The 27468-nt window shown below is 36.3% G+C and overlaps 2 protein-coding genes across 2 annotated transcripts in view; one reads left to right on the plus strand and one right to left on the minus strand.

Moving 5' to 3' along the window:
* The window catches only part of LOC142338607 (selenoprotein S-like), a 482730-nt gene that overhangs the window by 202779 nt on the left and 252483 nt on the right, over positions 1–27468 (minus strand). The gene's annotated exons all lie outside the window — the stretch shown is intronic.
* Positions 10818–12501, plus strand: LOC142337824 (putative fumarate hydratase, mitochondrial). The gene has a single exon (XM_075387354.1). The coding sequence runs from the start codon at positions 10881–10883 to the stop codon at positions 12417–12419; it is 1539 nt and encodes a 512-aa protein (XP_075243469.1). The 5' UTR covers positions 10818–10880; the 3' UTR covers positions 12420–12501.

The following is a 27468-nucleotide window of genomic DNA, read 5'->3' on the forward strand; positions in this document are numbered from 1 at the left end:
AACTAAATTTACAATATTCTTTCTTTTGTTTCTATCTTAAATTTCAATACAGTCTGTCAGCCCCCGTCCCCGAAGCGGTCGTTCTTTTTCTTTCTCAATTTTCCTTCCAAATTTTCAGAGTTCCCCCTTTTTCCAAATTTCTGATTTTTTTGAATGAAAACTAGATTCTGAGGGCTACAAAATTGTGTATTTCTTTTTTTCTCTACGATACGTAAGCAAAAAGTGAAACTTGTCTGAAGAAAAAAGCCAGACTTGCATAATGAATTCCCACATTTTTGAAAAAAAAAATTTTTGGGGACAATAATTTAGTCCTAGATGACGGACCGAATCACCGCGATAACCGGCCGGTTGTTTGAGGGTTACAACCTCTGGCCGTGAACAGTGAACCCAAAGGTTGCACTAACGTTATAGAGGAAGCTGTAGCATTTCCTCAGCACACAGAAAGTGTAGCAGTTCTCTTTTTTCAAAGCGTGAACATAGTCATAGGGGGGACTGATTTCCTTCAGACACTGACAAGCAACAGCAGAGAAGGGTAATTCAAAGCTGTGAACCAAATTCACAAACACCCACACGATTTGCACACTTAGAATTGACAGAAGACCAATTGATATCTTCCGGTAGCCGGACATCGAAATGATATGAAAAACTTATTAAATTCTAGACACCTGTAAAGTCTGGAGTTACCATCCAGTTTATTTCAGTTCTGAACAAGTGTAAATATACCGGATTGTTTTCAACTGCAAAAGTTTAGATCAAACCGAACAAACATTACAAAGAGGGAAGCAATATGCGGGTAACTTTTAAGAAATATGAATCCAAAAGCACGCGCCAAGAGTTGTAATAAAAGAGAAATATAAAAGTCCAAAAAATCTTTCTCAAATATAATTCCTGATTAAAACGGCAATTTCAAACGACTCGTGTCAACATCATGTTCTCAAACTCTCAACTGCGCACGCCTCATCGAAGCTGGAATATGAAGCTGAGTTATTAGGCTGCAGTACGTACATTTGTCTAATGTACTTTCTGCAGCGTAGTGACTTAACCAGGCTATCAAATTTTGTAACAACCAGCATTTTTAAAAGTCCCTTAGACCTTAGTTTAGAAAATACGTACCAGTAGTCATAATAATTGAATCGAGGATGCGCGTTATGCCGGCATGTATTAACCGGCAATTTCTAGTTTTTTAATGAACTGAATTACATCTTCCGATTAGCGCTCGTTGTATACATTATGATTTGTGATTCCGTGATTTTGACGAAATTTTATATTTATTGTTTTCCATTTCGGAATAATAAGCTAATTTTAAAATATAAATTGGAGGACCCAAGCGGCATCTCTTTATGAAATCTATTAGGTTAACGGGTTGACTTCATAATTGAAAAAGTTGTAAAATTACAACTTCCTATTATGTCGTCTATGGAAAGTTGTAATTCTAGAACTCTCTTATAAGGAAAGTTGTAAGTTAACAAATTTTTAGAGAAATCATGAACACGGCTAAAACAAAGCACAAATAATGTGTTTCAAAAAGTTAGTACGAAAAAAATAGGAAAAATTTACTTTTCAGTTATACCGTACTTACGGAAAAGTTGTAGTCATAGAACTTCGAAATATATTTTTTTCCCAATCTAAAATTTGGAGATCGCAATTGCCAGATTTTTCGAAAATTTGTTATTCTACTGTAAACTGAAATCTGCGCCTCAGGTGAAATTTTTTTGCATTTTTTTAATGGAAAAGTTGTAGTCAAAAACTTCATCAAGCAAAGACAAATTTAAGTTCTTATTAACAACCAAAATTAATGTAATGCGTAACTTGATAAGGTTTTTTCGGTGCAGATTAAACTAGTCACACGTGATGTAAGCAATATGAAAAAAAAAACATTTATTTTGTATTTTTCTGAAAATCAGTGTTTTAAAATTGTTATCACCGGTAAAGTACGTATGAAACCTTCTATTTAGACCCGAGAGACAAATTGTTTTGTGGAAAAAACTTTAGACCCCAATTTCTAAATTTAAGCAAAATTGTGTGATGGCCTCAGGGTATGAAAGACTATGGGTCGACCTATATTGGATATGGAAAGACCGTAGGTCGACCGACGTGGAATGTGAAAAGACTGTTGGTCAATATTTGAAAAGACCGTGGTCGACCGATATTGGGTATGGAAAGACCGTTGGTCGACTTAGGTCGACCCTTACCAGAAGGTCGACCGCGTATTTAAGGTAGGGAAATACCCCACAGGTCGACTTTTTAAGTCTTTTCATAAATTCGCCCTCTCGACTAGGGAACCATAGAACTCTCCTATCAGGATAAAGTTGTAATCATAGAACTGTCCTTCATGAGAAAGTTGTAGTCATAGATTTCCTTTATGATAAAGTTGTAACCATAGAACTTTCCTTTATGGGAAATTTATAACCCTACCAATTTCGTACAACTTTTTCCGTCTATGACATTAAAGATCCATAAGAGGAAAGTTCTAGGATAACAAATTTTGTTTTTCCCGGTAACCCTTAAACTAAATTTTTGTTTTTGGTCTTCATAATTATGTGCCTAAGCAATAGCCGAAAAGAATTAAGTGCGTCTTCTATGTTTCAACAACAAAATATTTTATTTATTTCCTAGACAATTTTACTCTAATTTCATGCTAATTATTCCCTGTCTGTTACTATGTAAATTATGTTACTGGGCTACACACTGGGCGATGGTAACGGACGGCACAATTTGAAGCTTTAAAATTTCGAGCATAAGCGTTAAAGTAAAAGCCCCCTAAATTGTTTTTTTAGTTATAACTTTACTTTTTTTCGGTATCGTGACGAATTTTTATTGCTGTATAAATTAAAAATAGGCGATGATAATTTTGGCTGAATAAAAGTTGATAATAAAAAGATTTGTTAATTTTGATTACTGAGAAAAAAAAAGGAATTTGCGAAGATCTATTTGTCGCACGACGGCATGAAATAATTTGATCAATAAAATCAACTTTGCTTGATCTGTATCCGAAGCAGACAACGTGACTGAATAATGGATGACACTTAATGGAAAACAGCTGCCTAAAGCAAAATTTTAATTCCCAAAGTTTGACAGAATAATGTTGCATTAAATTCCTGAAGAGAGAGTACAAGATAAGATAAAATTGAATGTCAAATTGGCTCAAATACTGCTCAAGCTATGCTTAAGCGACACATTTCAAAGAAATTTTTGATAGGGCTGGACTTTTGGCAGTTTTTAACTCAAGTTAAAACAAGGACGCTCGAAAATGTGCGCTCGCACATAGTGTTCAGACCCCGTTCAAGCTCATACACATTTTTGACAGACACAAATTCCTAAAATATATACTAAGGCAATTCCGCATTAGAGGGCGGAGATTAAAAAGATTATTTAACGAGCTAAAGAACAGAATCAACAAGAAAAACATTAATTACGCCAAAAAATCAATATACGTATTTTAATACACTTATCAAAAAATTCAAAATACCATCAAATAACAACTGAAATACACAAAATCACTTGTCATTCATAGGAAAGCAAATGAAACCTGTCCTTAATTGGACTAGGTAACAAGTCGACAAAAAGGACGATGTTCAACAATCCATACAGCTTTCCAAAACCAAACGATTCCAAAAATCATAACAACCATTTTCCTTTAAATAAATACGAGATAGGTCACAAAAAAACTAGTTGGGAAGCTAATGGGAAAGTCAATTGTAAGACAAGGTTATAAAATAACAAAACAAAGAAATTAAAAAACTCAAACAAATACACAAACATTTTACAGAAAAACAAAGACCGGAAAACATTAAAAAGACTCATAACTGAACATACTGTATTGTTATTGAAATTATTGTTCTACTGAGAGAATATGTAAATTCAGTTGATCCAATGGAAAATCAGTAGAACGTATTGTTAATGGGACTAAGTCAAACGACCAAAAATTTTTATGACATTGCTTAGCGTTGGAGCCACAGCAGATCTGTTCAAACAAAAAACGAACAGACGCGTGAGGGTTTGCTGTGAAAGAAACGTGATGAGACCAGTCATTGATGAGACCAAATTAAAATATTACAAAAAAACAGCCGAAAGCCAACAACAAAAGTTTTAAAAATACTCTGAGTTTTTTGAGAATAAAAAGAAAATCAAAATCATTATCAATAAGCTGAAGAAAAAATATTTCAAATTTTTATATCTATAGGAAGACAATGAGACCTGTCATAAAACAGAATAATTCTCTGGCTACATAAACGACAACAAATAAAAGCAAAGTTTCAAAAGAATGGAGCGACAAGAATGGGTCTCTTTTATTCGAACACATTTTGGTGACGTTTTCAAATGGTTTTGAAGTTTTTCCTGATTAGGAGATTGTATTGCGTCGAATTTGAAAAAACTTTTCTCGAAAAACCTCAATTTGAACATGCTGGTCTTCAAAATACAGCTTCTTGACTCCCTATTGTTCCTACCCCACTTTTGGAAGGAGGAACTATATTTTTTGCTCAGAAAATTTTGGCCGATCCATATATTTATCAATATAATAATTAAAAAATGTGAGCGGTATCATTAAAAAGCTCGTCCAGCGTAGAATTTGAAATTAAAAATTTTTTTGAATTTTGTTTTTTTTCGAGGAGTTATCGTGGATTGCAATTTTGTGTAAACACGGGATATTTGGCATGATGTTATTCACTTTTAGAATAATTTTCCCTCAAATTAAGATTTTTTCTATGAAAATATTGATTTAAAGTGAAATTTCACCTCAACAATTGAATCAATTTTGTATTCCTAATAGACAAATAGCAATAAAAAGGACTAGTTCTGATCTCATAGGGAAAATTATTTTAAAAAATCGAATTATCCATGTTCTGTTATTTACAAACCTCATTTAGAGTGAAGCCCAATGAATAGAAAATTTATTTTCAAGGAATCACTCATATTTTTTGGCTTCGACTCTGAGTTTTCGTATTTTAAATGAAACTTTTATTTTCTTTTTGAGGTTTTTGTAAATTTTTGGAGTCCTGTGGCGTAAAAACGTTTTTTCAAAGTGAAAAAAGTCTCTTAGTTAGCATTAGGTGAACCTATCTATTGCTTTCAGTGGACAGCTAATATCTGTTAAGACTATCAAAATAACTTTTCGAAAAAAGTTTTCTTATGTTAATCGATCATAAATTTAATTTAGTAAACTGTAAGTCAGTAATGATAGGACCCTTCCTTTCTACTGCAACTGAAGTTAATCTGGTTAGCTTTTTTATTTTGTAACTATATGACTTAAATGCCAAAAGATTTCAAAAATGTTTTAATAAATTTTAGGATACTTTGGTAATATTGGTTCCTTTTGAAGTCCTATCACATTGTCTTGAGATGGATTAACTCCCATTGGCTTAGAGAAGACGTTCAGTGGATCATCGATAAAGATTTCAGAGAAAACTTTAAGGTTAAAATGGCTTCAACTATTCAATGCTAAATATGACAAACATCGTTGTGCTCCTATCAAGGAATAACTGAGCGTATGTATTGAACTTTGTTGAAAACTTTTGAATTTAATGGCTGTTAGGTCTTTGAAAAAATAATTTCGAAAATTTGTTTTTGAACATTAACCAATCTTAAAATTAATTTGGTGAACTGTGAGTAAGCCTCAGTAAAGATTGAATCTTGTTTTGTTTCTCCTTTATCAAAAAAAAATAGTTAGCTGCTTCATTTCCTAACTATTGGTTTTATGACTTCGATGCACAAGTTTTCTGAATTACTTTTTTTGGGATTTTTTTCGTATTTTTGCTTCTTTTTGACTTCTTATCACGCTATTGTATTATTGATATATTACATTTGAGATCGCGTTTAATGGATCATATTTAAAGACTCCAGATAAAATTTTACGCTTTGAATGGCTTCGACACTTTCTTCTCGCACTTTTCTTCTGATGTTTTTATTTTTGCCTGTATTTGTTGCCGCTTTCATAGTGATTAGACTTATTGTAGTGTCTTATTGATTATCGACGCATGTCAAACATATAAGCAATCCCATCAAGAAATAACTGAGCGTTTTATTGACTTATGTTGAAAGTTATTTAAATTAATGGCTGTTAAGTCTTTAAAAAAAATTCGAAAATTTTTTTTGAACAATAACCAATCTTAAACTTATTTTCGATTCATCGTATTTATTAGCTACCATTGATAACTATTGAATTTAATGGCGTTGAAACTACGGGTTTTTCTCAAAAGTTTGGTGTTTTTAATGTATTCGTTTATAATTGTTGTTGCTTTGAAGTAATATAGTTGAAAAAAAATCCCATTTTTACAAAAAATTAAATGAAATTATAAGAGTTTCTACTGAAAAGTTAATTTTTCAATAGCTTCGACACTCGCTCATTTTTTTCGAATTTGCTCTCTTCGCCTGTATATTAATTCTTCTTGTAGCCGTAAAATGCTGACCGGTCTCATAAACTTGACCAGTTTGTAATTGAGGATTGAGTGAATTTGATACTCGAAGCACTCAGTTGACCTGGAATGGTCCTATAGTTAATGATATTATACAATTTCAATGATTCTTTAAACTTTCAATGAGTTTTTAGTGTTCTTTTCCTCAACTTGTAACTTTTTGTCAACATTGATAGGTCCCATCAAATTCTTTATGTGTAAAATATTGAAGTTTTTACTGGTAATATGTCGTAACTGATGTCTTTTTCGTTAGACAATAAGCGTTTTCATAAAAGTTTTTTGAGTGGTGTATTTGTTCCTTTTTCAAAATGTGGTCCAAATGAACTGATTTTTTCTCCAGTAAATTTTTAATTGAATAAGTGTAAATACAAATAGCTATTTCTCGTAATAACAGATCCGGATCTTTTCCGTTTGTGCCCCCACAGTACGTTATGCTCCCCCAGTGACAGAGCACGTGTCACTACATAGTAAATTATTATGTAAAAATATTGCACGTGCGTCTGGGGGTTGCAAATAATATGCTCCCACTAAGCTGGGGGGGCACAAACGGAAAAGATCCACAGATCCCAATGACTTCAAAATGCGGTCCAAATGAACTGATTTTTTCTCCAGTAAATTTTTAATTGAATAAGTGTAAATACAAATAGAAACAAAGATACATAATTTTCAGATAAATCCTTATGATCTCAATGGCCTCAATAATTTGTTTTTTTTTCGCAATTTGTGTGTTATTTTTTGAGTTTTTCTCATCTTTAGTCCGGTACTCTGGCTTGGTCTAACCAACGACAAGTCCTATTGGTTTCATATCGACATTTTTGTAAATCTATTGAGAAATATTTTGTTAAAAGCTCATGATTTTTCAGACTTGTGTCTTTCAAGAAAGCGAATTAATTATTTGGTTTAAGAAATGTTGATTGATTTTGAATTTCGTATCATTATTTCTTTTTTGTCGACTTGTTTCTAGTCTTATTACGGAAAGATTGCATCTGTTGTATAGTTAGGAATCAGAAGATTTGGTTAGTTAAATTTTTATTTGATGTTATTACAAGGTGCTTTCAAGGTGCATTTTGGCGTTATTACAAGGTGATTTCAAATTTAAATATTGAGTTTTTGCCGTGAATTTTTTGTTGTAGATTCTCTTATTTGTTCTTTTTTCGTAGTCTTTTCAGTGGCAGATCTTGTGAGCAGTGTAATGAGGCTTGGCATTATGTAATTCATTTAGTAGTTAGGCTGTTCAACGATTTTTTTTAAAACTCAAACGTCTTTTTTTGTTATCTCTTCATTTGGTTGACAATTGAGTGAAAATGTAGTTGAGCTCGGATCGCAACATCATGTGCGGACGCACATTAACGAGCATCCTTGTTTGCATTTGAAATCTTAATGACCTCTCCAAAGCATTTAAAGTGAATTTGACATTGTTCCCTTTAAAGATAATACTAGCTTACTCTAATATTTTCCGACAAGAGAAAACAAACTCAAACATAATTTAGGAAAAACTATTTCATAGAGATATAAAGCATTGATGTTGCCTGAACTCGGTTTTCTTTCCAAAAACGTTGAATGCAACTCAATACTTTTTAAATAACGTGTTAGTCATGAGATTTCTTTGGAGCACAGAGAACTTTTTTTTATATCAGAGGTGCTTTTGCCACTTTCAATCAATTTAACATTTTTACCAACTTTAATTACTAATGCCATACAACGCAAGAATCGTTATTTTAACTGCGGAATTCAACTTTTCTTTTCACGTTAGAATATGAAACCTTTCGTGATCTTCTTTGAAGAGATCGATTCTCCTCAGTTGAAACATTTCTGTCAAAAATCAGTTTGATGAAACCGTAAACACATTTTAAAAAAGTCGGAGGGGGAAAGCTGAAATCAATCAAAGATTTTGGGTAATTAATAATTTTAAGCAGAAAATGCGAGCAAAACAACTGCAATATTTAACAAAAAAGATAAGAGGTAGTAAAAAACCTCGGATAGTTAAAAAACAATGAGATCTCGAATGAGTTCTTCACTCCAATTGGAGAATTGAACACTAAACATAGTTTCAAACAAAAAAAGTTATGCAAGCCTTCCAGTCTTATTTCTACGATTACTCACTGACAAAAACCAACACACATAGCATTTATTTATCAAGCAATATTTAGGAAAATTATGTTGGCCTTCGGTTTTAAATGATCTACCTGAGCTTACGCAAATATTAGCAGGTAAAGGATTATAGAATTGAATCAACTCATTCACTTCCCCGCAAAGAACATCCGGATAAAATTTACCAAGTTTTCCTGTGTTAGCATTATCTTGGTTCACATGTAAAATTGGTTCAAACTGACCTTGCTTCCATTAATTTAGGCAAAATTTTTAAGTCAAATATGTTTTGAGCTGGTTGAAACTTTTCATTTTTCTTGTGGGACGTACTGAAGTTACTGCTGATTACGGAATAGTGGTCAAATTTCGATAACTGGTTGGATGGTCACCAAAATGTCTGTTGGCTACTTATTGCTTGGAGTAATTATCAAACAGAAACCAAAATTAAACGAAAAGCAGAACAATACTAAAAATTATCCCAAAAAGATCCAAATTACAGGGCAAAAGATCAAAAGCAAAAAAGTGGGAATATAGATCACAACTGAGGTTATTCAAGTCGCGTATTGATTAAGCAGATTTGAACAATTATTTAAAAAGAGTGTATTACAAGATTTGTCGTGATAACATGTCCTGTTTTGATTGAAAAGCATCACCTCCAATGAGATATGTCCAGGCGCCATATTTTCGATTGAGCTTGCAAATAACACAACTCAACCATGAAGAGTAGAGTTCGACTTCTGATCTGCGGCCCTATTTTTATGTTTTTGATCTAAGTGTAGGAGAAAAAGATGAGCAATTTCTTATTATTGAACATTTTCGATTTAACTAGCGTCTTTAGGACAATATTCCAACTAACACCTTCATTACGATGCAGAGGTATACCCAAATCGTCACGGGCAGATATGCCCGATGCGTGTATCTTGTTTTTTTTACTATGTTAATACATTGAAAGTGGAACAATATTGCGAAAAATAGCTACTTTAGCAGAAACCGGCAAAATGGAAGGGAATATCGTATCCCATGTTCGCAAAAGTGTCCTAATTTTAGCCGCAAAATACAAGTGCAAACTTAATAACCTATTTTTCGCGCGAATTGTATCACGCATCCGCTCCATTTATGTATCGATTTTTTGCACGCAATGTAGCTCGATTTCGCATATAATCCGCAATTAAGCCTAACTTAATTACTACTTATTTAATTAAGTCTAACTTATTACTAGTAGTACTTTATTACTACTTTATTACTACTTATAGTACTTTATTACTACTTATTTCTACTTATCAGTACTATTTATTACTACTTATTAAAATTGGCCAATCCCACATTGATATACAAAGTCTTTGATGTGCGAGGGATTTTTCGGAAAAAAAAATCAGTTTTTGTGGTTGCATGTATTTAAAGCACTTTAAAGCTTTGAAGGCTTCAATTAAATCTTTATTAAAGTGCTTATTGCATGCTCAAAATGCGCGCGAATAATAGATACCTAAATTGAGTGGAAACGTGCTACAAGATTTGTTACCTAATTTTCGCACCGAATGTTCTTTTATTTCGCAAAATTGGCGGAACCCCTTTTGCGAAAAGTAAGATACAAAGGATGTCACCTAATTTCGTTCATTGTATGTAACTAATTTTCGAGCCAATTTTACTAAGGCGGAAATTTTGGGGAATACCTCTGCATTTGAATCATAAAAATTTAAATAAATTTTATGATTAAAATCAATAATTTTTCTTTAACATTAGACAACAAAAAATAGATTCTCGGAAATTTAGTTACTTTGAATAACGATTTAAGGATTTTGTTTTTTTTGTGTCTTTTAAGTGTTTGTTTATTATCTGCATTTTCAGTTTTTCCGAATTTTCTTTATTTGAATTTAATCCACAATATCATCCAAAGTTTTTAGTTGAGAAAATTTTTCATTTACTCTATTCCGATGTAAAATTCAAATCAATCAAAATGCTTCATGGTTACTAACATACAACTCATGGCTCCGGCATTCATTGCGTGGGTACAATGTTGACCTCTTCTGCGTTATGACTACTGGTTTAGCTCTCAACTATTAGCGAACCAATTACCCAACTTCATCAAGATATCCGACATAGACGCGAAAAGTAAAATTCTCCAATCGATGTGAGAGACTTCGAGGAGTGCTACAGTTAATCAAACTCATGAACATGGCGAACGGCCTCTAACTGCAATCTCAAAAACTGAAGACTTGAATGCCTAACGTAAACTGAACTGAAGCGGGACAGTGTCCCTTATGATTTTTAGATAATTAAATCCTTCATAATATTAATAATTGCTTTCTCATTCTCACATTGAAAATTTGTCTACAATTTCAGATAAGTTTGAGAGGCTATATTAAATATTCTAGCTCAGACATGAGTCGAATCTATTTCAGAGCCATCTGCAGATCAGCTTGGGCTACCGCCACTAACCAGTCATTAATTAATCAGTCATCAAATAAACAGATCTTACTGCCACTACTAACAACACACTCATCAATTTTAATCAGCAGAAGCATGAGTGACTTTAGAACAGAAAGCGACACTTTCGGTGAACTCAAAATTCCCAATGAAAAATACTATGGAGCGCAAACAAAGCGATCTACAATGAATTTTGATATCGGAGGAGAAAGTGAACGAATGCCATTACCCGTAATCAAAGCCTTCGGAATTCTGAAGAAAGCAGCTGCGCAAGCTAATGTGAACTATGGTTTGGATTCAAAAATAGCTGACGCAATTTCGCAAGCTGCCGATGAAATAATCTCAGGAAGCTTGAACAGTCATTTTCCTCTTGTCATTTGGCAAACTGGAAGTGGTACGCAAAGTAATATGAATGTGAACGAAGTCATATCCAACAGAGCTATTGAGATTCTGGGAGGAATTTTGGGAAGTAAAGACCCTGTGCACCCTAATGATCATGTGAATAAAAGTCAAAGTTCGAACGATACGTTCCCGACTGCTATGCATATTGCAGTTGCCATGGAAACAACTCATAAATTGATCCCAGCTCTGGAAAAGCTATCAAAATCTTTAGCCCAGAAATCAGAATCTTTTCAAGATATTGTCAAAATTGGCAGAACTCATACGCAAGATGCAGTACCGTTGACGTTAGGTCAAGAATTCAGTGCTTATGTGCAGCAGATTAACAATGGTATCAGTCGCGTTAAAGCTTGTTTGCCGAGAGTTTATGAACTTGCGATTGGAGGCACTGCCGTGGGAACGGGCTTAAATACTAAGAAAGGATTTGCTGAGAATGTCGCTGCCAATATAAGCGATATTACTGGACTTCCATTCACAAACGCACCAAATAAATTCGAAGCACTGGCTGCTCATGATGCCATGGTCGAAATCTCGGGGGCTTTAAACGTGATTGCAACGAGTTTGATGAAAATCGCCAATGATATTAGGCTCCTGGGTTCGGGTCCGAGATGTGGTCTGGGCGAACTGATACTGCCTGAGAATGAACCCGGAAGTAGCATTATGCCGGGTAAAGTTAACCCAACTCAGTGTGAGGCCATAACTATGGTAGCAGCTCAAGTTATGGGCAACCATGTAGCTGTAACTGTTGGTGGCAGTAATGGTCATTTTGAACTCAATGTGTTCAAACCTATGATTGTGTCAAATGTATTGAGATCTATTCGACTTTTAGCCGATTCTTCAAATTCATTCAGAGAAAATTGCGTCGTCGGAATCCAAGCCAACAGTGTAAGAATTGAAAAATTATTGCATGAATCACTGATGTTGGTGACAGCTTTGAATCCCCATATTGGCTACGATAAAGCAGCAAAGATAGCTAAGACTGCGCATAAAGAGGGGACTACGCTGAAAGAGGCTGCACTTAAATTGGGCTACTTAACTGAGGAACAGTTCAGCGAGTGGGTCAGACCAGAGAACATGCTGGGTCCATCTGATTAAGAAGAATAGTGATCATGTTAAACTGAGTTGTGTATCTGCAACAATAATTGTGTATAAATTGAACAATTGAGCTTTTAATTGTTTTCTTTTCAACATCATATCCAGCCTAATAGCGAAAATTTTTTATCGGCTTTAATTACTCTAATACTGAATTTTAATGGCGATAAATGTGCACATTGAATGTGTAACCTATCATTTTCCTTTTTTTGACAAATAAAAATGTTTAAATTTTGTTTAAATTTCAGGGCTGAATAGTCAAATCTAATAAGTCGATGTGAAAGTATTCTCATTGGTAAAGTCAGATAATTTTGTCTCGATTTTTTGAGCTTTTTGATACTCTATTTTGAAGAACTGAGTCCAATACTTCTTAATGTGACATCTTGAGCTTTTTTCGAAACAAGCATTGTAAATTTTTATTGCTAAAACCTGTTGATATAGTTAATTTCAGTCCCGGACTGAGGTTCTAGTTTCCCTAAAAATTTATATGCTTTGTTCTCGAGGTATCTACTGCCAAAGTTAATTAAAAACTTTCATCAAGACTAAATAAATCGAAACCTTCTGTTGGAAATAAAAAAGTAAATTACGGAAATGGTTCCTTAAATGCTGTTTGCTTCCCTCCTAAAATATTCCTTCAAGTAATTGTGTCCGACGACCCACCCACTTGAGTGGGGAAGGAACTATATGCTCAAGTCAAGCTGATATAATTGACCTAGAAAGATACAAGCAGTATATTGGAAACCCATAAGGCGTTTGATTGGATAATTTTTTGCAATTATCTAACAATGAGTTGGTTTTTATTCATATTAGCAACCTTAAAAAGAGAAACAATTTTCACTAAATGCTGTTTCTTCTTTCCAGTTTTGCAAATTTTAGTTATAACTTTTGCACACAAGGCGATGACAAATCAACAAATGAGTGTTTTTGCACGTTTTTGTTTCCACCAGGTGATTTAATTTTTAATAAAACTAAAAACAATTAAGTTGTTTGAAAAATGTCTCCAACTACAACGCAATATTTTTAGCTTCCAAACACTACAATTTTAGAGCGACAACACAAAATAAAGTCTAGATCTCGCCACTCAATTTTTTGTTGTTGAATAAAGATTTTTGTTGTTAATTTTAAATGAAGGGAAAGCTGTATAATAAAATTTGACTTTTTTTGAAATTTTTCGTGAATTTTTCTTTGTTGATGCTGCAGAAGACAAAAGACGAATTCAAGGCCGCCACTTTTTGCGGATTTTTCTTTTGACTGGGAGAATTATGTTATTAATAGCCGCTCCGCGATAGCTGGGGCTGTCATCGGCCTTCTCTTGTTTTTTTTATTTCGTCGTCTAGATTTTTGTTACGACCATATGACCTCACAACCGCTTCAAATCTGCCTTTTGTCCATTCGTTCATGCAATTTCAACTGAAATGCGTGTGTGACGTCATTTTTCAGTCTTAGTGGAGCGAGTTTTTTGTTCATTCGCGTGATTAAGTTTTTGGTCACACGTGACATACCTCACTCTCAAAAATGACTTCCTCACTCTAAAATTGACTTTTTTGACTTTGATTCAAAGAGATAAGGTCGAGCGATTGTTTGTCACTCTTAATTGAAGGTTACTTGAGAGCACCTAAAGAAACAGCAATCAGTTTTAAAGATTCTTAGTCAAAATATAACATCTCAGTATTATATAATTGTTTGTTGGTTTTTTCACCATTTTTTGCAGACTGCAGATCTACAAAGCTATTGCGGCTATTTTCTGGTAATCTGCTATTTATGTTATTTAATTGAAATTTAAACAGTGTTTACTATAAACTTTTTTGTGGATAACAGACCAGAACGACCAGTGATGAAATTACGGTCTTGAATGCAAAACAAATTCTTTTTGAAAAAGTTAAAGTAGTATTTAGGTTTTTTTATTGCTCTCGGACGACGTTTCAGGCAATTATTGTTAACGTGTGTGCCTTCTTATGCACAATTGTCGGTTGAACGTTTTTGAGCTTTTGTTCTAGAACATTCTTTGACTTCCGAACTGACATTTTCACGCTTCTTTCTTCATTTTTGAGTGAAAATTTTGTTGCTAAAATAGAAGCGATTGTGAGAGAGGAAATCACAAGGGCTAGATCGCTGAGTGATTAATGCTTCTGTGGAGAACTCCTAAGTTCGGTGATCAAATCTCTCCCTGGTCAGATTTTTTGCACTCAAAGAAAAATTTATCCGGGCTACAGCCCCTAAATAAAATTGTGCTGACTCGTTCGAGAGCAGTTTGTCCAACGTTAGTATATTTATGTTTTTACTTTTGGTTTGTTTCATATTTTGACTTTTTTGTCCTATTTTTCTGATTTTAGATTCCTGACTGCGATGTACTTGATTTGTATTTTATTTGATTATTTTTATGCTAAGAATGAGATATACTGAAGAATGGACAAAGTCTGGAGAAATTAACTGTTCAAACAGTTAAGTATTTTTTGTTCCGTTTTTCGAGGGTTTTCTGGATTCAGCAAACATCTTTGTTCCTGGTCCATTTTTGCGGGGCTGCTTGATAAGTTAAATGAGAAAATTATTAAATGTTTGGAAGCAGCTATCTAAGATGTGGCATTTTTGAAATATGCTTTACGTGGTAAACAAGCATTCTTTTTTCATCCCATAAGTGAGCAAGTGCATTTGCTAGTCGTTTAAAGCTGTTTTATTTTGGAAGGAACGCCAATTTCAACTTTTGGGGCAGAAGTTTAATTGATCTACAGTCACTTTTCTGAAACTTATGAAGCAAGCATTAGTTAATCAATGCTTCTTAATCATAATGCCTCAAGATCTTGAGAGTTTCATTATCAAAATCCATTATCACTTCCCTTTTACTATTTTTCTGATTATAAAAATTGATCTTTTGAGTTTAGAAATGCACATTTTTTGATCTCTGCTGTTGACAAATCTTGACGTCTTAGATATTTTTTCCATCCGCAACAGTGTTCTCGTGGGAAACGATTTTCTACTTTTTGTTGTGCGGGTACGTCCATGTTTTTTCCAGCAACCGATAAAGGACAAAAATAACTTTCAGCATTTCTATTCGTTTCTATTTGAATCGCCCATTTCTTTGATAGTCCCTTTACTAAAAATTGTCAGTGTTTATTTAAGGGAACGAACACTGTGCATTTAATCGAATGTTGGTTTGGCTTCTCAATGGTGAAATATTTATCTTTGTAAATTATGTGTGTTCTGATATTTATTGGATGTCTATTTTTTGAATCTTTGATTATATCTAATGTTATTTTGAGTGGCTCTTTTTTCAGAAATCAAAGATTTGTTTCTATATCCCAACACCATTAGAACAGTGAGATCTGGATAACTTACTAGAGAAACGATAAGCACGTTACTGGAAAAACTATAAACGATAGGTCTGGAGAAACGATAGATTACTCTAAATGCATTAAAAACTCGAACAGATTAACGAGCATGCTTTTTATTTATGCTCTGAAAAGATCTCAATTTATTGTACAGATCGGATGATTATTAATTGCCGCACAGCGATAGCTGGGGCTATTATTGGCCTTCTCTTGGTTTTTTATTTCGTCAAGATTTTTGTTACGACCATATGACGTCCCAATCTGCTTTTTGTTCATTCGTTCATGCAATTTCAACTGAAATGCTTGCGTGACGTCATTTTTTGCTTTTAGTGGAGCGAGTTTTTTTGTTCATTTGCGTGATTAAGTTTTTGGTCACACTTTACTTACCTCACACTCAAAAGTGACTTCCTCACTTTGAAATTGACTTTTTTCAACTTCAATTCAAGGAGATAAAGTCAAGTGAGTGTGTGTCACCCTAAATGAAAGTTATTTGAGAGCAGAGAACAGAAGCGGCAATAAATTAAACAGATTCTTAATCAAAATATAACATCTCACCACTTAGAGGTTTTTTTTGGGTCTGTTTCTTTTACTATTTTTTGAGACTGCAGATCTACGAAGCTATTTGGGCTATTTTCTTCAATAGTTCTTTCAATATCAGTCAAATGTTTGTTTTGAAGGCGAAAAAGCAATGACTGCGTTCCAGCAATTAATATGAGGGAGAGTTTGATTCATGTTGAAAACATTCAATGAGTTGCGTGTAATATATTGAGAAGATCATTAAGTTTGAACAGCTATGATTTTTTTCAGTTGTTAAACCCTTCAGCTGGGGACAGTTTTCTGTGAAAATTAGAAGTCACAATTTTTCAAATGGCAAATGACACGTAAAAACTATTCTGTTTTTATATGACTTAAATTGTATGCGCGTGAAACACTTGGGGTAAGTTAAATACAAGTAAATGAGCGAAAAAGAACTATTACGCAAGTTTATACAAAGAGCGCTTTATATGGAACAACTATTTCTAAAAAAAAAACAGTTATATCACTAAAAGATCATTTTTTGTTCAGATTTTTTTCTTATACCCTCCTTGCTTGGAAATTGAAGACAGTGGCGTTCTCTCAAAACTAATTACTCTACTAAACATAAATTATGACTTTGCAAATGTTTTCGAAATGTCGTCCTTCACCAAAAAACTATTTTATACACCAATGCTTCATTGGAGAGATAATTAAAAGTGCTGTCTGATGTAGTGAGTTTAAAAATGTAAAAATGTTTTAATTAAAAGTTTTCTGAACAAGATAAGTTAGAGGTATTATTCGGATCTCCAAAGCAACTTGATCTCAACGTTTTCTTAGGTGGCGAAACAATTTGTGATTGCATTTTTTGTATGTAATAATTTTGCTGTGGGTTGTGAGTTTGCAAATAAATTCACAAGAATCAGGTTTCAGAATGATGAACAAAAATGTATGGCATTTGTTGACAAAAAATTATCCATTTCATCTTTGGAAAATGTTGAAATCAATTAATTTTTTGTAGTCAAATCAGTAAATTGTTACTGAAATGGTTGAAATTTATTGCTGTTAAATAATTATTCGAGTTCTATGGTACTCAAAGAACAACAATTTTTTAAATTCTTTTTGCACTTCTTTAAATGGCTCAAACAAAAAAATAATTTATATCTAATGAAAATTTACGGAACTAAGAGATTTTTAAGTTCTGAAACTTGAGCAATTATTAGAAAACAAGCAAAGTTGGATGCAATGTTTCCACAAAAATATAGCAGAATGGCTCAAAACCCTTTAGAAGGTTGATCACCAATCTCTGCAAGAAATTGGAACAACCTTACTTCTGTTATATTGCGGTGGCCATAGGTTTGAAAAGTCATGAAAAGCAGCAGTTAGAGCTCATCGTGATCATCCAAAATGAGGTCAATATCGTAAGAGTAAGCAATTGGCAAAATCAAGCTGAAACTAATAAATCTTCAAACCTCGATAATTTCTCGCAAAAGATATTCAGAAAAAGCTCCAAATAATGTAATCTACGTTTGAAGGGTTGTCCAATATACCACTTAAAGCTTTTAACCCCAATTTGACCGGCCAAAATGGCTGAATAAGAAACATGTAGTGAATATACAAGCTATGTAGTTAGGCCGCCTTTGAATCTTTCTTTTACAAGGCGGCTCGTTAATGTGCGGTCGCACATGATGTTCCGACCCGACCTCATCTACATTTTTGACTTAATTGTCAACCAAATGAAGAATTAACAAAAATAGATGTTTGAGTTTAAAACAATCGTTACACAACCCATCTACTAATTGAATTACATAATGCCATGCCTTATTACAACGCCAATGAGATCTGACCTTAAAGAGACTACGAGACAAAAAACAACCAAACAAACAAAGCAAACACGAAAATTTCACGGCAAAAACTGAATATCTAACTTTAAAAGCACATAGTAACAACGTCAAAATGCAGTCAGATAAAAACTTAACTACTCAAACTTAATTTCTCCTATTTATACAGCGGATGGAAAGTTCTATTAAAGAGACTAAGTTACAAGTCAACAAAGAAAACGATCAATCAGGCGAAATTCAAAAACTAATCAACAATTTTTAAATGTAAAAATTTCAAAAGTCTTAAAAATCATTGGCTTTTAACTTAATAATCCATGATAAATTGCTAAGAAGCTACTACAAAACCAAATGGCCTTGTCTTGGGGTGGTTTAAGACTTAGAAACGAACCAAAGAAAAACTTAAAAAATTAGAAACGATTTGCGAAAACACAAACTATTGCTACCATTAAAATTATTAGCTATGTTAGCGCCACTAATGAACAGAAGCATGAGCCATCAGACCAACAGAAATGAAATCAAAACTCAGAAACTTGAAATTTTGCCAAAACTCAAAAAAGGTCAAAACTGAAAATTTTTACAAGTTGGGACCGAAAATTTGTCCACCCCCCCGATTTTGGGAAGGGAAAACCTGAGCAACCCAAGGTTTTAGCACACGGTTAGGGTAACCCCTAAGCTATCCATGGACCCAACGAACATCCTTGCATCATACCTACAAGTGATGCTATTAGCACTTATATGGTGCAAAAAGTGCATTTTTGGATATTTTGTCATTTATTGTTAATTTTGCTAAATTGTTAATTCTATGATCCCTTAAGTGTTTATTAAAGGTCATTTGTCATACATTTGAGGCATTTAGAGTTACGTATGTACCATCAGTGCTTATGTCAACAAAAGCAAATAGTGCGGTAATTTGACATTTACTATGTAAACATTGACTTAAATCACTTTATTCGATTAACCAATCAGAGATCAGTGACAATGATGTTATAAATGATATTTAGCGGATTATTTACTTTAACCCAATTGTTTGCATAGTGAAACCATATTGTATTTAGAACCATTAGAAACTGTTACAAAGAGCAGTTGGCTCTCAGATAGACTAAAATTTGATTCTTTAACAACTTTAGTCTTTTTGTTAAGTTTGCTAGATCTTAAGATCTTGCGAGTTATAAGTTAGTTGAGCCTACTTAACGAGAAGTTTGCAACATTACTAGCTACTGGCTGAAGCCTTACAAACTTCAGCACGAGATTGAACATAGACTATCACTAAGGATTTTCTTAACTTCAATCAACAAAAATAAAGTTACAGTCCTTTAATACGGCCGAGCGACTAATTATTTCAGCGAGATCGTTAGTCAATCGAACCCAGTGAAGAACCAGGCCGGCGTAAAACTCGAGAACCAGGCTGTGATATATCGGTTCCGCTGAGATTCTTGAGCAGCCGCAACATTTGGTCCGCCGACCCGGACAACATCAACAGCAGTGACACGAACAGAGAGGAATCTTCGATTCAACCTGGTGGACCAAAACAAAATCAGCAACGATGGCCAGCAAAAGTCCCAACAGACACTGGAAGACAGCTGATTGGAAGGCGAGTGGTCAACTCAAGACGTTAGAGAAAGAGCAAGCTGACCTACTCAAGTCCTTCTCCAGACACCTCAACGAGCTAGAAGGCTACCTAACACAAAACAAAACAATGACAGCCGAAAGTGCTTATCGATGTTTCTTCAGGACGTACGACGACTTGGAAGACAACCGACAACAGCAGAGGTTACTATTAAAACCAAAGTATTTTGAAAACTTTGACAATGACACCAAGCGTATGTTAGAAGAAAAGAAAAAAGTTTTGAGATGGGTAGTTGACAAAATACCAGATCTCCAAGATATTGAAGATTGTCGCGCAGTAGTCGTCGATTACCGGAAATACACATTGCGATGGTACAAATTATGGAAAGATGCTAATCTAATTGAGCACGAATTGGGAGAACTCGAAAAGAAATTGAAATCAGAAAATTTAAGCGACTCCGAAAGACAGATACTGTGTGATCAGATGGAACGATTATTAGAAAAGCTAGATGAAATTTACGCAGAAGCTCTTCGAATATTGAATACAGAAGGTTGTCCCGATGGGTTTGCGAATTTCAGTAAAACGAGAAGTCAATATCAAGACCTGATCAACCAGTACAGGTTCAGCAAGGATTGTGGAAATCAAACATCTTTAGTGTCAACTACATCGGCTGGTGACAAAGACCCAAACGACGAAACTGTAATTGATACAGGTAATGGAGCAATAGAAAATGCTGAGGAGAACGCCGAGGTCTCTTCCAAGCGTTCTGCTACACATGGAAACAGAAAGCAACCCAGTATCGCCAACTCGCGATCATCGAGAAGGCGACAGATTGAAGAAATGGAGCTCGAAAACCTAAGAGCAAAGAAAGAAACAGAGCAACGACTGCGAGAGCGCCAGTTGGAGTTAGAGCAAGAGCGTGAGGAAATAGAACTTCGTCGCCAGGAAGAAGAGTTACGTTTACAACAGCAACAGCAGCAACAAGAGCAAGAGTTACGTCTGAGGATGCAACAGCAAGAAGACGAACTGCGTTTTCGACAGCATGAGCGAGCTCTTGAAAACGAAAGAAGGAAAGCAGAGGAAGAAGAAGAACAAAGACGTCTGAAACTTGAGCTGACCAAAGGAAGCTCAAGAGCATCCGGATCAGTGGCAGATGAGATAGAAAGTGTTGGATCAAAACGAAATCAAGAAAGAATAGAGAGGTGGGCAGAAGCAGGGGCTCAACAGTCTGTCCCTCAACGACCACTATCTCCAAATGTTGTTATCGACCCTCCAACGAATGTCACTAAGGACAGAGCTGACAAACGTTTCAGCACCTACCCGAAAACTACCCCACTGTTCCACCCAGGCGAAAGGCTTTTCTCAACCCAACTAACAGAACCGAGCATTCTCAAGAAACCAGAAGTCCGTAAATCAATTAGAGTAACGGACCCACCAGCACCGCCGTTGACAAGGACGACGTTTCAGCAGCAGCGAACGTCAGCAGTTCAATACAGAAACAGGAGTCAGAGTCCCAATAACAACTTTCGGAACAGGTCTGCCGAGAGCAAAAACAGGAGCACAATGAATCACACCACTCCCCAAGTGATCTACCAACCAGTACCAAGCAGTGGTGCCAGCGGCTTGCCAAAACTAAAACTGACTGAGTTTTCAGGAGATCCTCTGGAGTGGCCAGAGTGGTCAGGTCTTTTTGATGTTGTTGTTCATCAAAAGCCAATCAGCGATACAGAAAAAATGCAATACCTCAAGACCAGTCTCACGGGTCAAGCAAAAGCAGCAATATCGGGAATGGGATTCAGCTCGCAATCATACTATCATGCTTGGGATATACTCTGTGAGAAGTATGGAAGATCAGATTTCATCGTCAACGCGCAATTCAAGAAAATACTAACTCATCCTCCAGTTCGACATGACGATTCTACGAGCATTGTCAAATTCGCAAATGTGGTTACAAATGTGGTGAACACCTTGACCCAACTTGGATACACATCAGACCTAGAAGCAGAAGCAGTGCTAAGTTCGACAACCAGAAAACTTTCTCTGCAACTGAGAGAACAGTGGTTGCAGTATATGCAAGATCGTCGACTACTGAGAGGTAACCTGATTATTTTCAAAGAGTGGCTTGCCTCCAAAGCTACAATTCATGAGAATTTTTTAGCACAGACAAACTCGTCGTTTGACAGAAACAAATTTCAAAGCCGTGATAAACCGAAGACGAGTACCTTTGCTTCAAACGCTGAAGAGTCAAGCAAACCCAAGAATTTCGAATGTCCCTTCAAAGACGGGCAACATCCTATTTGGACGTGTGAAAAGTTTAAGTCACTGAAAGTAAATGAACGACGAGAGCATGTCCAGAAGTTCCGACTGTGTTTCAATTGCTTGAAACCAGGTCATATGTCGAAGGACTGCAGAAGCAGGACCTGCAGCGTACCCAGCTGTGGAAGGCGGCACAACAGGCTTTTGCACAGCGAACTACCGAAGAAGGAGACTACAAGGAATGTCTCAGATGCTACAACGGCAGTAGCAACTAACATCACCCAAGGAGGACTTCCAGTGGTCCGAATCAAGCTGACTAACAGAGACTTAAGCCTAAATGTACTAGCAATGTGTGATTCAGGATCCTCAATCTCGTTTGTGGACAAATCAGTGGTGTCAAAACTCCATCTCCAAGGCAGAAAAGCATCTCTATCAGTAGCAGGGATCCATGGATCACAGGATGTAAAGACTGAAATAGTGCCAATAGCTGTTTCAGCGCATGAGAAGTCTCGACCATTGACAACAGTGCAGTTCTACGTACACGAAAAACTGAAATTGGGTGACCAGATTGTAGAGTTGCAAGAATTGAAAGACCGTTACCCACATCTGAGGAACTTGCCAGATCAAAGCTACAATCTAAATGATGTTCAAGTGATTCTTGGACAAGATTGCTACGACATTCATCACCCTTTTGAATTCAAGAAGTCAGAAGACAAAACTGCACCATGGGCAGTGAAATCAAAGATTGGTTGGGCTTTAAGTGGACCCCTACCAGCGAAGCAAGCAGCAACTCTTGCCACAACAGCAACATCAATTGCAGATGACAAATTAGCAAACCAGTTGAGTAAGTGGTGGGATATCGAGTCCTATGCTTCAAACTGCGATGTCACTGGACATTCGAAAGAAGAACAACGAGCAATCAAGACGTTGGAACAAACAACACGATTCAATGGTGAAAGATACGAAGTTGGACTTCTGTGGCGAGAGGACGAAGTGAAGTTACCAAACAACTTCTACTCTGCAATGGGGCAACTCAAGTCCTTAGAACGACGCCTGCAGAAAGACGAGGCGCTAAAGAAGCGCTACCAAGAAACCATTGACACAGATGTCAACGCTGGATACGTTCGGAAAGTAGATCAAGCTGAACTGAATGAAACCAAAGACAAACTGCAATGGTATTTACCACATCATCCTGTCATAAACCCGCACAAACCCGAAAAAGTCAGAAGAGTGTGCAACGCAGCAGCGAAGTATCAAGGTGTAGCCCTAAACGACAAACTTCTACCTGGGCCAGACCTGCTGCAGAGTTTGATCGGAATCATCTTTCGCTTCCGAGAACACCAAATAGCCTTATCAGCCGACATAGAAGCAATGTTTCTTCAAGTAGCTGTCCCAAAAGATGACAGCCGATGTTTACGATTCCTCTGGAGAGAAGATCCAGAGCGGAGGATAGAAGTCTACGAGTACACACGACACGTTTTTGGGGCGAAAAGCTCGCCGACTTGTGCAAATTACGCCTTGCACCAAGTAGCGAAAGATAATGCAGTCAACGACGAAAATCTTGTCAAAGTGGTTCAGCGAAACTTCTACATGGACGACTTCCTCAAGTCAGTCAGAACACCTCAAGAAGCGATTGAAATTTATCAGAAAGTCAGAGACATCCTCATCAAAGGTGGTTTCAAGTTGACGAAATGGATAGCAAGTGACGAAGAAGTCAAGTCACACATTCCAGAGACAGACAGATCAACGAAAGTTGTGAAAACTTTCGAAGCAGAACCACAATCATCTTCAATCCTAGGACTCAACTGGAATGTGGACACAGACAGTCTCATTGTCTGTCGTGGAACTGAGCAAGAAGTTCCAGCAAAATTAACTCAGAGAATTGTCCTATCCTTTGTCTCAGCAGTGTTCGACCCACTTGGAATATGTTCACCTTTCACCATACGAATGCGATTTCTTCTCAAAAGCATTTGGGCAGAAATGGGACAAGCATGGGACAAAGAGTTGTCAGCAGAACACTCAAAACTGTTCAGTGATTGGTGCTCTGAGTTGAGAGAAATAAGGACGATGTCGATAAATCGACTTTATTTCGAAAATGGATGTTCAAATTTGAGACTTCACATTTTTACAGATGCATCAGAGGAAGCGATGTGCATCGTGGCATATCTGCAAGATGAAGCAACGCTAAAACTGACATATATAATAGGGAAATGCCGTGTGGCACCCATCAGACATATGACGGTACCGAAATTAGAACTTCAAGCCGCAGTCTACGGAGTTCGTCTCAGAAGGCAGGTACTCAATGAACATGATGTCAAAATCGGCAAAATCTATCATTGGACCGACTCATCAACAGTGCTACAGTGGCTACAGGCAGCGCACAAGAAACAACAAGTATTCGTTGCAAACAGAGCAGCTGAAATACTGGAAAACTCATCGATGGATCAATGGAGACACGTCAAAGGTGTTGAAAACCCTGCCGACATCGGAACCCGAGGAATGTCCATCGAAGGCCTCAAGGAGTCCGGATGGCTAAACGGGCCGGCATGGCTTCAGGCAGATGAAGAAAAGTGGCCAAAGCCGTGGTGCCAAGTGAACGAACTCGAACCTGAGCAAGTTACGAGTACTGTAGCAACAGAAACAAAACTAGAGCAACTATTTGACTGGAGACGATACAGTTCCTTCAAACGAATTAGAAACTTTATTGCCTATTGCATGAGGTTCAAGACAAAACAGAAGGGTCCCCTCAAAGCAGACGAGATTCATCAAGCAGAGCAAATACTGTTTCGATTTGTTCAAAACGAAAGCTTCCCGAATGTTTCGAAGTCTATATCAAACAGCAAAGAAATCTCCAAAGTTTTAAACATTGCCAAATTGTCACCCTTCATAGAGGAAGATGGAACAATAAGAGTGAAAGGCCGACTGAAGCATTCAAACCTGGAATACAATGCGAAACACCCAATATTGTTAACCGCGAAACATCCAGTTGTACAGCTTCTGTTGGAGAAAGCACATCGAGACAACCTACATGAGGGCACAGAATATGTGAGGAACATGCTCCAACAAGAATACTGGATCATCGGACTGAGAAATGCATTAAGAAAAATCAAGTCGAGATGTATCAAATGCAGACACAGGAACGCCAACCCCATTCACCCACCGATGGCGGATCTACCACGAGAACGACTTGATGAACATGTGTTCCCATTCACCCATACCGGAGTCGACTACTTCGGACCCATAGAAGTGAAGTTCCTACGACGTACATTGAAGAGATGGTGCTGCCTCTTCACTTGTCTGACAACCAGAGCAGTACACATCGAAGTTGCACATTCATTGGACACCGAGTCATGTCTAGCGGCAGTGACAAGATTCATCGCACGACGTGGATACCCAAGTACCATCATCAGCGACAACGGCACGAACTTCGTTGGAGCAGCCAAGGAACTCAAAGCATTCATGGACGAATGGGACAAAGCTAAGATTGAAAGTGACTTAGCACAGAAAAAGATATTTTGGAAATTCAACCCTCCCGGAGCTCCTCACTTTGGTGGAATCTGGGAAAGACTGGTTCAAAGTTGCAAGAAGGTAATGATTGCAATCTTGGACAACAGAAGCCTCACTGACGAGGTACTCAGCACAACAATGTGTCTTGTAGAGCAAACTCTCAACGCAAGACCCCTGACAGCAGTAAGTGACGATCCAGAGGATTTGACAGCTCTTACACCCAATCACTTCCTGCTAGGACGAGAAAACGCAAGTGCACCATTTATGCCATCCAGTGAACGCTACCATGATCTCAGAAAATCATTCAAAACGGCTCAAGCATATGCGGACATGATCTGGAAGAGATGGACTCGTGAATACCTTCCACAATGGAATCAGAGATCAAAGTGGTCAAAAGAACATGTGCGAAATCTGAAAGAAGGAGAACTTGTTTGGATGGTAGATGATTCAGTGAAACGATGTGAGTACAAGATGGGACGAGTCATCCAAGTCTTCAAAGGCAACGATGGCGTCGTACGATCAGCGAGAGTCAAGATGGCACATGGCGAATTCAACAGGCCGGTGGTGAAATTGGCGCCAGTCTTCTACGATGGTGTTTCCGAGATCGAAAACAGGGCCGGCGATGTTAGCGCCACTAATGAACAGAAGCATGAGCCATCAGACCAACAGAAATGTAATCAAAACTCAGAAACTTGAAATTTTGCCAAAACTCAAAAAAGGTCAAAACTGAAAATTTTTACAAGTTGGGACCGAAAATTTGTCCACCCCCCCGATTTTGGGAAGGGAAAACCTGAGCAACCCAAGGTTTTAGCACACGGTTAGGGTAACCCCTAAGCTATCCATGGACCCAACGAACATCCTTGCATCATACCTACAAGTGATGCTATTAGCACTTATATGGTGCAAAAAGTGCATTTTTGGATATTTTGTCATTTGTTGTTAATTTTGCTAAATTGTTAATTCTATGATCCCTTAAGTGTTTATTAAAGGTCATTTGTCATACATTTGAGGCATTTAGAGTTACGTATGTACCATCAGTGCTTATGTCAACAAAAGCAAATAGTGCGGTAATTTGACATTTACTATGTAAACATTGACTTAAATCACTTTATTCGATTAACCAATCAGAGATCAGTGACAATGATGTTATAAATGATATTTAGCGGATTATTTACTTTAACCCAATTGTTTGCATAGTGAAACCATTTTGTATTTAGAACCATTAGAAACTGTTACAAAGAGCAGTTGGCTCTCAGATAGACTAAAATTTGATTCTTTAACAACTTTAGTCTTTTTGTTAAGTTTGCTAGATCTTAAGATCTTGCGAGTTATAAGTTAGTTGAGCCTACTTAACGAGAAGTTTGCAACATTACTAGCTACTGGCTGAAGCCTTACAAACTTCAGCACGAGATTGAACATAGACTATCACTAAGGATTTTCTTAACTTCAATCAACAAAAATAAAGTTACAGTCCTTTAATACGGCCGAGCGACTAATTATTTCAGCGAGATCGTTAGTCAATCGAACCCAGTGAAGAACCAGGCCGGCGTAAAACTCGAGAACCAGGCTGTGATATATCGGTTCCGCTGAGATTCTTGAGCAGCCGCAACAAGGTATTATCTGAATATTATGTATTTTTATTTCAATTCTTATTTCTACAAATTCAGCTGCATGAATTATACTGAGAGATTAAATAAGTTTATTTGGGCCACAATTGTAAACCATTGGGATCTGTTACTACGCGATTGTTCTGAAAGAAGAGAAAAAGAAGCGCAAAAAATGACCAGTCAAAAAACGTTTATAAAAACGCTTATTGTCCAACAAACAAAGCATCGGTGACAAATAATATCAGTAGATATGTTATTTTTGGAGTACAAGAAATTGGATGTGACTTCTCATTGATGAAAATAAGTTATAATTTGACGAAAAGAACAACAAAAACTGAAAATGTTTGAAAATGTATATCCTAAACTTTAAGACTAAAGGCTATAAACTGACTAACTGATTCGGGTAACATCATGCATTTAATCCCCAAATAAAAG

The sequence above is a fragment of the Convolutriloba macropyga genome, chromosome 4, assembly GCF_964194025.1.
Source record: "Convolutriloba macropyga chromosome 4, txConMacr16.3, whole genome shotgun sequence".
Lineage (NCBI taxonomy): Eukaryota > Metazoa > Xenacoelomorpha > Acoela > Convolutidae > Convolutriloba > Convolutriloba macropyga.

Bases quoted from the DNA above. Each gene is read 5' to 3' on its own strand.
- LOC142337824 (XM_075387354.1), top strand. From the start codon at position 10,881: ATGAGTCGAATCTATTTCAGAGCCATCTGCAGATCAGCTTGGGCTACC.